Source organism: Rhinopithecus bieti, unplaced genomic scaffold (assembly GCF_001698545.2).
Source record: "Rhinopithecus bieti isolate Rb0 unplaced genomic scaffold, ASM169854v2 scaffold_63316, whole genome shotgun sequence".
Taxonomy (NCBI): domain Eukaryota; kingdom Metazoa; phylum Chordata; class Mammalia; order Primates; family Cercopithecidae; genus Rhinopithecus; species Rhinopithecus bieti.
Window position 1 is genome coordinate 870571 of NW_016824497.1, and position 18700 is coordinate 889270.

An 18700-nucleotide genomic window follows, 5' to 3' on the forward strand; every position below is an offset into this window, starting at 1 on the left:
AAAAAAAAAAAAAAAAAAAAAGATATGTCAATCGCAAATGGATGGCCTTCCTTGGGATCCTCTTCAAATACATAGTAAAAAGAAAAAAAAAAAATTGAACACTGATAGGCCATTTGATGAAAATAAGGAGCCAATGTTCATTGTGGGGGGGGTTTAATAATGATATGGTAGTATTTTTTTAAGAGGTTTTATTTTTTAGCGATACATACTGAATGTTTATAGTTGAAATGGTATGTATAGGTTTGATTTTAAATAATGCAGAGATAAGTATAGACAAGATTGGTCATGTGTTAACTGTGGAAGCTGGGAACAATAATGGTTTTATTGTATTATTCCCTCTCCTTTTGTATCTGCGATTTTCCATAATGTTTTTAAATAGTGAATTAAAATTTTGAGATATAGTAAATGTCAACAGCATGATCATTTTAATAGCCAAAATGTTTGTTTTAATTTAAAACCAAAATTTTAATAAAACTTAAAACTAAGCTAAACACAAAATTAAAAGCCTTTTCTTTTACGATCACTGTCTGTCACTCTCCCTGATAACACTACCAAACGAAGTCTCACTCTGAGAAGGTGGTTTTCTTTTTTTTTTTTTGAGATGGAGTTTGACTCTTGTCACCCAGGCTGGAGTGCAATGGTATGTATGATCTTGGCTCACTGCAACCTCCGCCTCCCAGGTTCAAGTGATTCTCCTGCCTCAGTCTCTCGAGGAGCTGGGATTACAGGCGCGCACCACCACACATGGCTAATTTTGTATTTTTAGTAGAGATGGGGTTTCACCATGTTGTCCAGGCTGGTCTCAAACTCCTGACCTCAGGTGATCCACCTGCCTCGGCCTCCCAAAGTGCTGGGATTACAGGCGTGAGTCACCGTGCCCGGCTCAGAAGGTGGTTTTCAACCTAGGATGTGCAAAATCATCTGCAGAGCTTTTGAAAAATACAGATGCAGGGCTCAACTCCAGATGCACTTCATCAGATTCTGATGCACACCAATGATTAAGAACCACTGTGCTAAGGCCGCTGACTCCTGAGGTGATAGCGTACTTCAAAACAGCTTATTTTTAGGCAATGTTATGTCTTCCACCAAAGACCAAGTAATTCCACTCTAGGTATATACCCAACAGAAATGAGTACTTATGGCCATCAAAAGACATCCACAATTATGCTCACAACAACACTATTTGTAATGGTTCCAAACTGAAATTAATGCAAATACCATCAGCAGTAGAAAGGATAAATTGTGGTATATTTACACAATGGAATAGTATACAGCAGAGAGAATAAATAATCTACAACTATACTAAAAAATATGAATGAATCTCACAAATATAATGTTAAGTAAAAGAAGTCAGACACAAATGAGTATTTTTCTTTTTTTTGAGGTGGAGTTTCGTTCTTGTCTCTCAGGCTGGAGTGCAATGGTGCGATCTCAGCTCACTGCAACCTCCACCTCCCAGTTTCTAGCGGTTGTTCTGCCTCAGCCTCCCGAGTAGCTGGGATTACAGGCGCCTTCCACCATGCCCAGGTAATTTTTGTAGTTTTAGTAGAGACGGGGTTTCACCACGTTGGCCAGGCTGGTCTCGAACTCCTGACCTCAGGTGATCCGCCCGCCCTGGCCTCCCAAAGTGCTGGAATTACAGTCATTAGCCACTGCGCCTGGCTGAGTATTTTATACTGTATGATTCCATTTTTATATGACACAAAATATGAAAAAAGCTACAGGCAAATTAGATTAAAACTTACTTGTATTTATAATATAAAAGAAGATTGCTAAATGTATCAGGAAGTGGTTACTAGGCTGAGTACCTGGGTGATGGAATAATTTGTACAACAAACCCCCGTGACATGATTTTACCTATGTAACAAACCTGCAAACATACCCCTGAACCTAAAAGTTAAAAAAAAATTCATCTACTCAGTGGACTAATACGCAGCCAGAGACAAAAACAGGATGCATTGTAACTGGGTAAAAGATTACAATAAAAAGAAAAACAGGGCTGGGCGTGGTGGTTCACACTATAACCCAACCACTTTGGGAGCCCGAGGCAGGCAGATCGCTTGAGGCCAGGAGTTCGAGACCAGCCTGGCCAAGGATGGCAAAACCCTGTCTCTACTAAAAATGCAAAAACTAAATGGGCATGGTGGCACATGCCTATAATCCCAGCTGTCTGGGAGGTTGAGGCATGATAATCGCTTGAACCTGGGAGGTGGAGGTTGCAATGAACTGAGATCACCCCACTGCACTCCAGCCTGGGCAACAGAGTATAGTCACGAGTCAAGCCATATTTTTCCTAAGCTCTTTAAGGTTGTACGCTGAGTTGAATAGTGTCTTCCTAAAATTTGTATCTACCTGATATCTGTAAATGTGACCTTATTTGGAAATAGGGCCTTTGCAGATGTAATCAAGTTAAGATGAGGTCATATTGAATTAGGGTAGGTCCTAAATCTAGCATGATTGGTATTCTTAAAAAAAGAGAAAATTCGGACACAGAGACAAACAGGTAAAATGCCATCTGATCACAGAGGCAAAGGCTGGAGTGATGGTAGCTGCAAGTCAATGAACAGCAAGGACTGCTGGCAATCATCAGAAGCCAGGAGAGACAAGAAACAGATTCTCCTTCAGAATCTCCAAAAGTAGCTAGCCTATCGACACCCTGATTTTGGACTTCTAGCCTCCAGAAATGTGAAAGAATAAATTTCTGTCGTTTTAAGCCACCCAGTTTGTGGTGATTTGTTATGGCAGCTTCGGGAAAAGAATATAGATTACTTTTCAAAGCTGGGGTAAGTGGGGAGTCCTAGATTAATAACAAAGACATACCCTACAGTGCACACATGAAGATAATAGTGAGATGCTTCCTAGAGAACTGGGAAATAAATATGTCATCAATTTGGATCAGAAGAGCAATAAATGGATTTTCTTTCAAAAGAAATGAATTCCAAGGTCAGAAATACCTTTCTATATAACTTGACTGAATGTATTAACTTTCTGAAACCAAATGTGTCTAGTAAAATAGAAATACAAAGAAACAGTCTTACAAGGAAAATGAAGACAGCATCCATTCAAGCATCGTCCAGGAGAAAGGAGTCTCAACCAATGGATTTTGAGAATTACTACCCCATGGCAAGGCTAGAATGAATCAGGCTATCTTAGCTTGGTGCCATTAAACATTCAAATTATAAAATTCCTTTTGTTCCAACTCCTTACTCACCAAGCAATCTTCTGATTATAATTTGGCTTCCCATGTGGATTGTCTACAGGGAAACAATGAGCTGGTCAGGCTCACAGGAGTATCTGGGCCTTCTGGCAGTTATGTTTTTCATTGTAAATTAATAAATTGACATTCTCCAATGTACCAGTGTCTTAGGAGCCTGTTAGCTCCAGTTAGCACTCCCTGTCTAATCAACTCTAGTGTACTGATTAAATTGAGTTTCTGAATATGCAAAGGAGAGGCTGGACATTGGCCAGCAGCAACTTACTGAGGCAAATGCTGCTGTGCAGGCCTGGGTCCACATGAATAGGCAGCCTTCCCTAAGAACACCCAACTTCAAAGCATTTTTTCATTTTAACTTGACTATGCAGAGTTGTTATTCTAAGGACTAGTAGGAACTTTTAACCCTGTTTAAATGCTGGTGCCCTCTGAGAGTTAACTAAGTAAGCTATTAAAATAAGGAGGGGTTCTAAGACTTATCAGAAAGTGTGAATAATTTCAAGATGTGTATGGACTACAAAAGTGTGAAAACTCCCCCTTCCAGGAAATTACCACATTAACAATCTTAACTTCGTCACTTTATGGTAAATACGGTTCTGATAAGCATTTGTGCACACAGCTCAAAATCCATCTTGTCCCCAAGTAAATAATTCTTATGTTTTAACAGTAATCTGTAACAAGTATAGTTAAATGTGGTAGAACATTAAGCGAATCTACCAGGTTTACCCATAATCAAACTCTTCCAGAATCCCTGTTACCCTGCAGAAGCTTTCACTCCTTATTCTCCCAAGCATTTTTCAGACCTGCCAAAGTGCTTCTGTTGTGAATTTAAAATTTGGTATTTTGAGATGGTAACAGAGTCTTTTAAATATATTAGAAGCACCGTCTTATTGGTTTAAACTTCCATATATGGAAAATAATCTATTTCTGTTTGTCTTCTACACAGGTTGAATATCCATTACCAGAAATGCTTGGAACCAGAAGTGTTTCAGATTTCAAATGTTTTTGGATTTTTGAATACCTGCATTAAACTTACGGTTGAGCATTCCTAATCTGAAATGTGAAATGCTTCAATGAACATTTCCTTTGAGTGTCACATTACTGGTCAAAAAGTTTTGAATTTTGGAGCATTTCAGACTTTGAATTTTCAGATTAGGGGGCTCAGCCTGTATTAAAAATAGTTGAGTTCAATAAAGTAATGAAAACAAGTTGATGAACCAGAACTCTGTGACTGAATTATAAATCTCTGGCTAGGCAAAGATTAGTGGCTAGCTGTAGATGACTTGAAACTAAATTTGAGGCTGTGCCAAATTGAGATTCCCAGGGATTTTTAGAGGACTCATAGAAAGAGAGAAAAGGAAGAAATCTTGTTTTGCTATCAGGGCAGAGCCAGATCTTAAGGACACAAAGGTACAGCAATATCCCACGATTCAGCCTTCCAGTTTATGAGGACTCAACTCCTAGAGTCAGACAGCACTTAAAAAGTAGAGGCAGAGAAGCAAAACATTTAAAGTCTGTTAAATTCACGAGTGTGAAGACTTTGGTTTAAAATGAAATTGGAACAATGTTTTTAAAGAGAGATTATTTAAAAACACTGCTTATTACTCTTTATCTCATTATTAATTAACATTGCCCATCAGTCATTATTACAGCATAGAGGCTCTATCAGTTTTTCAGCAGGGCAGAAATAAATACCAGCAACACAATTAACCAGGAAGTGTAAATTGACACTGGAGCCACGGTATGGCTAAATATAAAAGAATTCATCAACAGACTGTTCCTTCTCTATCCTTCACAGAGTAGAACTACTTGTGTGCAGAAAGTTAGAATAAAGGGTGATTCTTCTGATAAAGTTTCAGAGGGTCCTTGGGCATTTGTAAAAACACCATGTTCTACGGTGGCCCATCCTTTGTACACTAACATCGGAGGGACATTGGGGGCAGGGTGAGAGGCATGTATCACAATTGAATGAATAAATGAGTCTTCTATATAAGGCTCAAGGAAGGAAGCAATGCCTAGCCTAATTAGCAAAGAAAGAGATATGCCCACTTATCATCATTCTCATTCAGAAGGCACTTCTATGTTGAAACACATTAAAATACAAGACTAAAAATATCAACCGCCCCTCAACTAGCTGCATAGTACCACAAAAGCAAGTATCAATCAGTCTGCTATCACAAGATAAATTATTCTTGATTAGTCAAGATGAACTCTTTATTTTCAAATCCTATTGTTAATGTATATAAGGATGGAAGCCTCAAATTTAAAGCCAAAGGATGCTGGCAAACTGACACCCTGAGATAGTAAGAAATAGATAAAAGATTCTTTCACACACAGACTGAGAACAGAATAGGGAACCCAGAAATAAGACCGCACACCTACAATCATCATCGTTGACAAACCTGACAAGAAACAAGCAATGGGGAATGGATTCCCTGTTTAATAATGGTGCTGAGAGAACTGACTAGCCATATGCAGAAAACTGAAACTGGACCACTTCCTTACATCTTATACAAAAATTAACTCAAGATGGACTAAAGGCTTAAATGTAAAGCCCCAAACTACAAAAAACCTGGAAGAAAACCTAGACAATACCATTCAGTATATAGCCATGGGCAAAAATTTCATGATGAAGATGGCCAAAGCAATTGCAACAAAAGCAAAAATTGACAAATGGGATCTAATTAAAGAGCTTCTACACAGCAAAAAACAAAACAAAAAAAAAACCCTGAAAAACAAAAAAACTATCAAGTAAACAGACAATTTACAGAATGGGAGAAAAATTCTGCAACCTATGCATCTGACCAAGGTCTAATATCCAGCATCTATAAGGAACTTAAACAAATTTACAAGAAAACGACCCCATTAGAAAGAGGGCAAAGGACATGAACAGATATTTCTCAAAAGAAGACATACAAGTGGCCAACAATCATATCAAAAAAAGCTCAACATCACTGATCATTAGAGAAATGCAAATCAAAGGCCGGGCGCGGTGGCTCAAGCCTGTAATCCCAGCACTTTCGGACGGCAGCCCGACGGCGTGGATCAACGAGCTCAGGAGATCGAACCATCCGGCTAACATGGGACACACCCCCGTCTCTACTAAAAAATACAAAAAACTAGCCCGGGCAAGTGGCGGGCGCCTTGTATCCCACACTCGCGAGGCTGAGGCAGCGAAATGGCATAGAACCCGGGAAGGCGTAGCTGCATGAGCGAGACGGCCACGCACTCCAGCCCGGGCCCACAGAGCGAGACTCCCATCTCAAAAAAAAAAAAAAAAAAGAGAAATGCAAATCATCTCACACCAGTCAGAATGGCTATTATTAAAAGAAAAAAAAAAAAAAGCTGGCAGGGTTGTGGAGAAAAGGAATGTTTTATACTGTTGGTGGGAGTATAAATTAGTTCAACCATTATGCAAGACAGTGTGGTGATTCCTCAAAGACCTAGAGACAGAAATACCTTTTGACCTAGCAATCCCATTACTGAGTATATACCCAAAAGAATATCGATCACTCTATCATAGAGACACTAGCAAAGACATGGAATCAACCTAAATGCCAATTAATGGTAGATGGGATAAAGAAAATGTGGTACATATACACCGCAGAATACTATGCAGTCCTAAAAAGGAATGAGATCATGTCCTATGTGGGGACACTGATGAAGCTCAAGGCCATTATCCTTAGCAAACCAATGCAGGAACAGAAAACCAAATACCACATGTTCTCACTTATAAATGGGAGCTAAACAACGAACATACACACAGACACACAGAGGAGAACAACTCACACTGGGGCCTATCGGAGGGTGAGGGTGAGGAGGGAGAGGCTGAAGGAAAATAACTACTGGATACCAGGCTTAATACCTGGGTGACACAATAATCTGTATGACAAATCCACACATCCTTTACATGTACCCTTGAATGTAAAATGAAAGTTTAAAAAAAAAAGATCACTTTCAATTACTGAAAAGGCCAATTACAAAAGATTGGCCAACAATCTAACAAAAATGTGTCTCCTGTGACTATACATGGGACTACTAAGATGAAAGCGCATCTAAAAATCTAGCAACTTACATGGCTGTATGAAGCCTTTGGAGAAATAGTTGGCTTCATCTCACCAATTCTGCATCTTGCTTTGGTTTTATAGGTTTATCTGAAATACTTGGAACCAGAAGCATTTGAGATTTTGGACTTTTTCAGATTTTAGAATACAGGAATTCCTCACTTAACATCATTTATAGGTTCTTGGAAACTGTGATGTTAAGCAAAACAACATAAAACAAAACCAGTTTTACCACAGGCTAATTGATATAAACAAGAGTTAAGTCCTTATGGCATTTATCTGGTCACAAAAAATCACCAAATTTCTAAATAGTGACCCTAAACACTTCAAATATTAAACACTGAAATAAAATGTGAGCTATACATACAATCCAGAAAGATTATCATTACTTTTTCAGGTGGAGTTTTGCTCATCACCCAGGCTGGAGTGCAATGGTGCGATCTCGGCTCACTGCAACTTCCTCCTCCTGGGTTCAAGTGATTCTCCTGCCTCAGCCTCCCGAGTAGCTGGGATTACAGGTGCCCACTACCACGCCCAGCTCATTTTTGTATTTTCAGTAGAGATGTGGTTTCACCATGTTGGCCAGGCTAGTTTTCAAACTCCCGACCTCAGGTGATCCACCCGCCTCGGCCTCCCAAAGTGCTGGGATTACATGGTCACATTTCAGAAAGATTAATAAAAACAAGATAATTATTAACCCAATTTTTGGTGAACCAGTGAATGATGGTAGTAGTAGAGGTAGTAGGTTAAATCAAGGAATAAATGTTTTGCAAAGTAAAAATTGTAAGGAGCACACCCTATCGCCAGGCAGTTGTACAACAATGACAAAGGCAGCAGGTTCGCTGAGCAGTTTCACACTGCATCCTTTAACTGTCGTGCCTTTATATGATTATTATGTATCTCACAAATTTTTATTTTACGACAATTTGTATTCATTCATTCATTCATTCATTTTCCAACCTGCTTTTTGCAGTTCAAGGTCACAGCTGGTCAGAGCACAAGACAGGAACCCACCAGGGACAGGATGCTATTCTATCACAGGGCACACTCAGACACACCCACACTCATTCAGACTGGGACAATTTAGACACGCCAGTCGAACAATCCTCCCACCTCAGTCTCCTAAGTAACTAGGACCACAGGTGCGCACCACCATGCATGGCTAATTTTTAAATATTTTGTAAACGTAGGGTCTCCTTGTGTTACCCAGACTGGTCTTGAACTCCTGGGCTCAAGTAATCCTTCTGTCTCGGCCTCCCAAAGTGCTGGGATTACAGGAGTGAGCCACTGAACCCGGCCAGTGTTTTTTCTTGTCAATTTTATGACAAAATACACTATTTGATGACCTGCTGTTTTTGTGTTATACTTATGGTTATACACCTCTAATCCAAAAATCCAAAATCCAAAATGCTCCAATCAATGTTTCCTTTGAGTGTCATGTCTGCGTTCAAAGAGTTTTGAATTCTGGAGCATTACAGATTAGGAATGCTCAACCTGTGCTAGCTAGATTATGCGTTTCTTTGCTTGTTCTTCTACCTTTTCCCACTGTATAAATTTCATTAAAAGAACAAAAATTCAAGAACAACCCAAGAAAGGAAAGAGACGACTTATTAAATGTATTCAGGTTCTGTCTGATCCCCATTAAGAGGTAAAAGAGAAACTAAACATTGGTAAGTGCCTATTATTTGCTGGACACTGTGTTAAGCATCTCTCTGTCTCCTTTATTAGAGTTAAGGTAAACACTATTTTTATATCTGCTAATGACAAACCCGAAAATGCTCAATTTTAAAAGGCAAGCTTTTAGAGGCAAAGTTTTCTAACCCATTTCATTATTAGACAGAAAGGAGGCATCAAGAAAGGATAAGAATGAATAATGAGTTCATCCCAGACTTCTAAGGCCAACACTTGATAAATAATTAGGAGTTCACTAAAATAGTGAAGAACATCTCTTACATTAGGTTTTCTCACAGAAACTGAAGAACCAAAGACCTCTAAACTTTGTCTCATGATGGATTATTTAAAAAGTCAATATTTAGGATAAGGCAGATGGAAACAGAAAAAAAAACCTTAGAATTTAATTTAAATAGAATCTGATGCTGAGTATGCATTTTCCCAACAATAATATAATACCACAGAAAAACTAGACAGCAAAGTTAAGGCACTTTCATTATAAAATGAGATTAAATGAAACTACAAGTCTATCACAGGAGATAATGTTGCCTACTTGGATTTGTCTTGAGACTTTTTAACAGGTAAGACAATGTCACATTTATCTGGAATTGCTGGAGGATCAGGAATCATTTTATCACATAAATGGGTTTTTTAAATATTGAAGTTTATTAAAACCAAAATAAATGATTTAAATGGCTTATCATAGGATAACAAAAAATGTATGCGTCCATGCTGTTACACAATGCTTTCCTAAGGATTCCAGTTTACTACATACAGCCATATTATACACGACTTAATTATAAATCGGTTTCTCTCTCTTTTCCCTATTTCCCATCAACTCTGTGAACCACTGTAGTTATGAATAAGCTGTTAAAAACTCTCCAAAGGGCAAATGCATAGCTTTTGTGCTGAGCTGAATGACAACTATATGAGGTGCTATGCGAGATACTCAGGGCTTTTTCCCCAATGCAGTTCAGGGTAAACAGTTCTGTATTCAAAAAGACTGAAGTGGTGGGAAGACTGGTCTTTGATTCTGTGTAGGGTCACCATACTTGTTAGCATACTTTTATAAAAACTACAACATCTAGTAGTTCACTCATGCTCTGTGTAACTTCTTAGCAGGTTTCATCTATTAGTAAACAATTGTGATTTAAAAGGTTTTCATCATTCCTGTGTAGTATCAGCTCACCACCTTGTGTCAGAAACCTGAGCAAATAGCAGACATCTATATTTTAGATACCTTAGTTGTCCAAAGCTTTACTGTCCAGTCAAATGATGAAGTGACAAAAAGATGTGAGAAGTCTACTGCTCCAACAGCTGCATGACAATGGATGCCAGTGATTGGTCCTTGATGCCCTTCAAACATCTCACTGATTCCAGCTTTGCTAATTTCATAAAAGTGAAAATGTTAGCGAAGTCTCCTATAAGTAGACCAACTACACACACTTTTTATTATAGGTTTATATATCAGGCCTTGACTTAATTTTGACAGACTTAACTCTGTGCTCATAACTTATCACAATTAACTTTGTTGAGTGTTATTCCATCCACATTTAGTAACACTACTAAAGCAATAAGTGCCTTTGGAACTGTAAGCATCATGCTGTTGACAACAGACCTCAAAAGTCCAGTATCTGAAATGGTGTAATAGAAACAAAGATACGCTACATTTAAGAGAGACAATCGGGGCTACTTTTAAATCAAAAGCTTTGAAGTGAAGGTGATCTATATTTGAGATGAAATCTGGGCAATTTTTTTTTTAAGGAAGCAATAAGGTACAGCTAGACAATTTCAAAACAGACAGAATGGAAGGAGAAATATTACTCAGTTTAAAATATGTATGACATTACAGTACAATTATCAGGAGACTGAACTAATGCTGAAAGTTCAAATACACCAAAATGGGAAACAGCTGAAAATGTCATTTATAAGTCTATAGGTCAATATTGGCATGTGTATACTGTATTTGTAACTACTGAATGTTCCTGCCTATCACTAACTTATGTGAGTACATGCACACACACAAAACCACAACCCACAAAATCTAGAACACATCATGAATCCCAAATTATCTTTTATACAAAAAGGTATTAAGTTTTAATTTTATGTGCCTGAACACAAAAAATCTGTCACAAATAACAAGTAGATCTATGACAGATTTCTACTTAAATAAGGCAATTTGTTTCAACAGGATTAAAGGAAGAATTTTAAATTATTGCAAATTCCAGTTTAGGTTTACCTGCCATGACGGCATGCTGTGTACACAGAACCTTCTTCACTCCCAACAACAAAGTTGTTGACATCTCCAACAGGGAAGGACATAGATGTCACAGCTACTGCTTTTGACTGTTTATGAACCAACTCCATGCTATCCTACACAGAAAAACCTGAGAAAATTAGTTTGTAAACTTGCAATTTTAAATTTCTGTAGAAAAACTTCTAGTCTTTGATTGTAAACAATTCTTTTACCGTATTATTTACATAAATCTACCTCAATTAAATGAAGCAGGTTTCAAAGTAAAATATATACATAAAAAACTATATTAAACATGCTTCAGCTTATAAACTGTTGTAACACTACTATAAAACAGTTTATGAGAAACATAAGTTGAGGTATACATACACGTAAAACGTAACATTTACCTCAAAATTTCAGTTTCCCAAGTATAACCCACCTGTGGATGGGAAAGCATGTCCAGACTCCATGAACAAATTTTTCCATCAGTAGAGATGCTAATCAGATTGTGAGCATTTTGTGTTCCAACAACATTCACACAATATACAGGGTGCTAGAGATATTAAAAAAAAAAAGTTTTCAGGGATTATTTTACCAAAAGCAAAACAAAATTTTAGTCTAATTATAAGCATTCTGTTTATTATCAAGTCTCATAACTTGTGGGTATTCTTAATGTGAAGTTTGCTATTAACAGAAGATTGTCACAGAAGAGAGATGAGTTTCCAATAAATCTCCAAAAAAAAAAAAAAAAAAAAAAAAAGAAAAACGGCCTTCATTCTTGGTTGTTAAATGGTGAGGAATTCATACACCAAAGGAAGCACATTCTGAGATGACGCTGATGGCCACTACACTAAGTATTATAGCTAAGGGTGAAGGAGCACAGAAGCCTAATGGCAATAACCTTATTTACTTACTGTGTGTGCAGCTGCTGACAGTGGAGTTCTTTGCACTGGAGTTCTTTTATTGCTACGGTTATCCCAAAGCACAATTTGGCCTGAATATGTACCACCAACAACAAGATTTGGATGAAATTTTGCAAATGTGGCAGACATCACAGCTGACTGCAAATAAGTAAGATTTTCATACTTGAGATTCAAATAAAAAAAGCCTGACAAGTTCTAAAAACCAATCTATTTCCGAAATATTTCTTTCTTCATTGTATGGTATTAGAGGTTATAAAAAACAACTAACTAAATTAATTAAAAGTTTTCACTGTTTCAGAAATATAAAAATGTATCTTTAAGATATTTTTTGCTTTAAAAGTCCAATGTAATGGCTATTTACATAAGTAGATTTAACCAATTTATCAAAGAAAGCAAAAAGTTATTTAACTATAGTCTTAAAAAGATAACTAGCCCTGCATTAGCCTCTGAGACAGGAATCTAACAGTGGAGTACATGCTAGTTTGATTCAAGTAAGTGTTTACTCAAGATTATGACATTATTAAAATATTTTATGCCACCAGAAAAGGCTTCCAAATTCTAACCTTCTACTAAATCTACTTTAAAAATCTGCATCTGTTTTCTACTTCAACCATGTGTTTCTACTTAAAACCATTTAGTTCCAATTCCTCAGGCCATGTATAAGTAATTCAGTGGGCCAACCATCTAATTGTATATTCACAAATAAGTTCCTGGGAAACTCCCTGTAGGAAAGACATTTTATAAAAGATTCCTTTTATACAGTCAATCACCATAAAAGAAAATCACAACTGCAAAGGACTTTAGGTGTGATTAAACATTATAAGAGATGTCAGAAAAGCTACAAAAGGCAGATCATGTTGAACTGAGAAGTCTTCAGTTTTCTGTTAACATCTGTTTGCAAATATGGAGTGGTTTAGTAAAATGCCAATCCAATGAAATCATTATGTTGACAAGAAAAGAAAAAAGGCACTTGTCTTAATTCATCAATGAATTCTTAAACTTGAGGAAGACTGTTAAAAGACCACCATACCTGGCAGTGAAACACATACTCTGGGGTAGTTTTTTTATATTTCATATTCCATACAAGGGCCACACCATCAGGCTCATGAGGGGCATCTTCATTGTTATTATAGGAAGCTACAAGTAACTCCGGATACTGCTCAGAAGAATCAAGAGGAAAAGAAATGCTATGCATTATAATAAGAACTGTTTTATATTCCTAGTTATTTGTCTTTATCAGATTATTATTCTGAAAATACAAAAACCTAACATTTCATCAAGAGAGACATCTCTAGCATGTTATGCTCACTAGGACATTAGTACAATTTTAAATTAGAACAGTTAATTATTTTAAATGTTTTAATGTTAAAACATTTAATTAAAATATGTGTCCAAATTTTACACAAAGGATTTGGTGAGCAACTGAAATTAGTAAAACTCGCCTATAGCATCAAGTCCTGAATTTTAAATATAAACAATGCTTCTAATCTTTCTTCCAAAGTACATAAGATGAGTATGTTAACATTAGAGCCATCATCCAATTAATTTTAAATCATATTGATTTATTACACAAAATTCCCATAATTAAAATAAAATGACCTGCTAATTATAATTTTAAAAATGAGTTAAGAGCAGCCATTTTGTTGTATTTTACCTGAGATGACCAATCCAAACAACTAACAACCCGATGCTTCGACCAACGTTCGTCAAAAAATTGTCGATTTAATGACAGTTTAGCACCTGCTTGAATCTCTCTACAAAAAAAGACCAACCCCCACAAAAGATGGTGTTATAATTTTTATCACTCTTAATCTTAAAGTAAGTTAACATTATTGAAGCTAAAGATCTTAGCAATTCAACATTACCCTTCTTTGTCTTCTAAATCTCTCCCACTGTAGTCAAAGAAGATGTTAATCTGCTCAGAAAGAGCTCTTTCTACAATTCTTGTAGAATGGTCAAAGAAACTTAAAAATTCCTCAGAGTGCAAAATTTGTTGCTTTTCTTCTTCAGTCAGCTCATGAGGGGGAGCTGGAAAATAAATAATTTTTTGAAGTATGATTTAGGTCAGGCAAATCACATCAACTCACTATCACAGTATGGATCAATGAATGTTACACATTCTTTTTCAATCAGATTCACTTATTTGATTTACAGCATTTCATACTACTTTAATACATAATAAAAGGAATCTTAACAGAAATCAACAAAATTTTTTAAAGTTTAATTCTTTAAGATACCTTTACTATCATTTTCCTCATCTTTCTTTAAAGTTTTTTCTTCTTCAGGTTCAATAGGTGGTTTAGGAGCCACTACATCATCATCTTCCTCTTCATCTGAAAAAAAAAAAAAAGAAGGATATAATAAATTATTTTAATGAAAACAGCTGGTAACTTTTGAGACAGTATTTCAGAAGGTATCACAACTCCCAAGATAAAAGTAAAACTAAACCACAGACAGGACAGAACAAGTACAAATAATAGGGATTTTTATCAACATAATCAAATAATTAAGTGGAACCTCTTGGTTTTTATACATACCTATGTGGTACCTCAGCAACAGCCACCCTAAATTCTGTAGCTACATAAACTGAAATAAGATATATAAGCAACTAGAATGAATTCCTCATGAAGTCTCTAAAAGCTTGCAAGCATTTATCATTCTAGACAGAACAACATGCAACTCCTGCATAGTTTTATATAGCATGCTGACACATTAATGCTGTAGAATGAGGAAAATCAAATGTCTAAAATAGCCTACAGAGCTGGCTGCTTACTTGTGATCTGAAACCATCAGTGTCTAATGGGTCTTCATATGGCATAAAGACGGCTTACATTAACTCTCAGGTTGCTATTTGAGAGGCAGATTTTGAAGATAATAGCTATAAGACCACATTTTCTATTCTGTCATTTTAAATGCAAGTCTCATCATCTATTGTTACATGATGTGGCAATAAGCACTTAAAATAATGTTTTCTTAATTTGAATAAAAGTATACATTAGGATAATATACAATGTTTATGAGACTTCTAAAAAATTACTAAATCTCTTACATCCCAAACCAGGAAGTAATTTAAAATCATTTATTTTAAAATGTTATAGAACACATAACCCTGCCTACCTTTTCTTTTGCTACACACTGAGATGGGTTTTTATGAAGAAAATGTTTATTTTTATTGCCTAAACACATGAATTATTTGTCTATAAGGGAAAGGCAGCAGGCATCTGCAGCAGAGTGCAGCTCAAGTAATGAGAGCCTATTCAATAAGGGAACTTCACTTGTTATAGTCATTTCCCTGACTCATGTTCAAAATTATCTAAAACACACATACATACGACGTACACAAAAGAATGGTCAAGAATGGGAACCAGCTGCCAAGTCATGGTTCCAGCAGCCAGGCCAGCTGACTAGATAGCAACAACCAGATGGCACTGCTGGGATTGTGTCTTTCTGCTACAAGGTGGCAATGGGATGGCATAACATTCTTCCGCTTCACTGCTTCCAATCCTGTGTCTCTCCCCAATGGCAGGCCTGTGCAATTACCAGCACTCCAGGAGGCCTAAAGACAAGCCTTTACCCTGCAAACAAAATGCAGCTTGTAGGCCACACCAGCTGCCAAACCACACACATAGTGTTAGGTTTAGAGAGCTATGAAAATCTTTCTAACTCTATAGTATAGGCAATAAAAATATAACTGTACCTGTGGAAAGAAAGCTTTAAATGACACTGTATAATGCACACAATGATACAACCTCCAACTTAATCAAAATGATAATGACGTATGCCAATCCTACATTACTTGAAATTGAGCGATTTTTACGTTCTGACAAGTTTACAGAACTAGGATAAATGGCACGAGTGATTTCAATATATGCTCATACTTTTGAACCAAATGGTGAAGGTTAAAATTTTTCCTTTCAAGGGCCTCAATCAGCCACAAAGGAAAACAGTAATCACTGTCTTTTCAGCCAGCCCAACCACATTTGTCAGCCCTTTCTCCGTCAATGCAGCCAGAGCAATCAACCTGCCAAACATTCAGAATGGAAAAACAATCTGAAAATACAGGGTATAATGCACCTGCCAGTGAAAATGGCCATTTCAAGAAAAGCTAGTGATCTCAGTGACCCTGCTGAGGCGGCGGTGGTGCAAAGGGGAAAGAACACGTAAAAGAATTCTTAGTGATCGCCACTCTCTTGCACACTGACACTTCCTTACAAAGCATGCCAATTACAGCTTTTGTGCTACTTAAAAAAATGAAAAGCTTTTTGGGGCAAAATAATCACATAGAGAAACAGAAAGACACTACTCCTTTTCAGATGAATTCTCATATGCAATGAATTATTAATCTGAAAATAGTATAACTGGTAGCAATTCTATACTATATTACTCAAGCATTAGAATGAAATTCTTCCATAAAGTCACCTGCAGGTGTAATGTAATAAAATAATTTTATTACATTTAACTTACAAGTTGTCTTTTAGAATAATAGGACATCTACTTCAACTAAAAATTCACTGTAAGAATATACATATATTCTCCACTTTCTGCTAACGCTACTAGTTACCCTAATCAAGTTTGTTTATTTGTAGGGTTCACTGTATGTAAATCCTAAAATCAAAGATAGGAATTTTGAATCACCCAGGACGGGTCATTCTTGAGCACTGTGAATTATAAATTACAGCCTCCTACCCACATCTTATTCTCCTCCTTCAACTTTGTTGTATTATACGGCCTCTAAGTACCATTTCCAATGACAGGTGTCAAATTCCTGTCATAATGCATATGGTCAGTACTTTAGTGCTAAGTGACCTCATAATTTACATATTTAACAGAAAAGATCTTGTTTATAGACACTCTTTTCCTTTTAAAATTTAAAATGTAGATGAAATATGTCAGACAGTGATCTATATTTGTGTACTATACAGCATGTGCCATGCCTGTTTGTCCACATAAATTATTTCAGTTGTAGCTCAATGATGAGTATAACTATTAAAACACATGCTCCCAGGGTTTTATTTTAGAATTAAAGTACATACCCTCCCTTTCTACATGGATTAAAACCAGATTTTAAAACTATCATTGGTACTTAAGCTTCATAAAATGATTAAATTTCAAGGAACATAAAACAACGTGTTCTTAAAACTGTAAAATGTAATCTTTTGCTGTAAGGTTGATCTTAATTATCAAATTTACTAAATATTTGGCAAAATGCTTAACATTTATAACATCAGATTAAAGAATGTTCTTCTGAAACAAATACGCTTTTCTTGTTATAAGCTAATATGATAGCTACCAAAGGACTATTAACATGGCCAAAAATATAAAATTACAGTTCTAAAGATTTTCTAAGCTAGTCCTTATTACATGATGAGCTATATTTAAAACTGGAGAAGACTATAACAGAGCAGGAAGACTGAAAAATGGGGCTGCCATGTCACATCAATTTATTGATGAATATTCATTACAATATGCTAAGTGGTTAACTCCATGCTTTCTCTGACAAGGAATCTAAGGTTATAAACTGAGCAGTAAAGAGTGCATAAAAGTAGGAGTTACTTTTAAAATGACAAATCTCTTGTCAATGAATGCTAAAACTAGGTTTAATGAACCATTGAATTTTTACTGAGTTAACATCAAAATTGTGATGTATTTTGGTGAGACAGAAAGAAAAGCTGTTTTGTAAATTAAGCTGTACCTAGAAATAACACCAAAGAATGAAATTCCAGTTGTTGGAATAACCTGTTACAATGGAGTAGGTTAATCAAAGTTAAATCATCTGTGAAATGGGTGGCTTTTGTCAAACTGAAGGAAGGAGCCTTCAGAGCAAGTTTTCTCATCTGTACCTCATGGTACATTTAAGATATATTTTACATTCAAGATACCTTTAAGATAAGCTAAGAGTATGCCACAAAGCATACTTTGAATTATTTTAAAATATTACAAGACATTTAAAAGGTAATACAGTATCTTAGAAAATCCTTACTGAACAAACATTACTACTTATGAATCTATCACTTTTAATGATTAAATCTCAATAGGAAGTGAAAAACAAATCCCATCACTAGTGCACTGTTCTTTAGGAAATATGTTTGTTGTCCATCAATTTACTAATGTAGTTTTATTATACCGGTGCAACCCATTTTAAGATAATTTAATATCCTATGAAAAATTCCTAACTTATAAGGTAGTCTGATTATTCCTGGTATAAAGAAAGCTGACACTGAATTCTAAAAGTCAGGACATTTGCTGCATATAAAATATGATTTGACTTATAAAATTCAACTTATGAATAACTTCACAAACATCTATGAAAATATTAGAGGAAAATGCTTTAATCATTAGTTTAAAGATTACATAGGAATGATTTTCCTTTAATATTTTCAAAAAATCCCTTCTTTTCTGGGTGAATTTCATTTTGAATCACTCTATTTCAATCCATTTGTCCATCATTTCATCTTCTTATACCTTACTCTTTAAAATCAAATGTGTATTAAAGAAAATCTTCACTGGGACAAAGCTTCATGAATGTATCAATGGAATCCATTCCTTTTCTTTATTTACACCATCTAGAATAAGATGCAAGGTCACTTGGCTTTCT

At 36.0% G+C, this 18700-nt stretch overlaps 1 protein-coding gene across 12 annotated transcripts in view; it reads right to left on the bottom strand.

Moving 5' to 3' along the window:
* Nucleotides 1-18700, bottom strand: part of DYNC1I2 (dynein cytoplasmic 1 intermediate chain 2) — a 62442-nt gene that overhangs the window by 10147 nt on the left and 33595 nt on the right. For all 12 annotated transcript variants that reach the window (XM_017862347.1, XM_017862353.1, XM_017862355.1 and 9 more), the window contains 8 exons: nucleotides 14343-14438; nucleotides 13971-14133; nucleotides 13760-13859; nucleotides 13136-13261; nucleotides 12097-12243; nucleotides 11622-11735; nucleotides 11186-11319; nucleotides 10187-10331 (listed from right to left, as the gene is read on the bottom strand). In XM_017862347.1, the coding sequence (XP_017717836.1) occupies nucleotides 10187-10331; nucleotides 11186-11319; nucleotides 11622-11735; nucleotides 12097-12243; nucleotides 13136-13261; nucleotides 13760-13859; nucleotides 13971-14133; nucleotides 14343-14438 (1025 nt within the window). The remainder of the gene's footprint in view (nucleotides 1-10186; nucleotides 10332-11185; nucleotides 11320-11621; nucleotides 11736-12096; nucleotides 12244-13135; nucleotides 13262-13759; nucleotides 13860-13970; nucleotides 14134-14342; nucleotides 14439-18700) is intronic.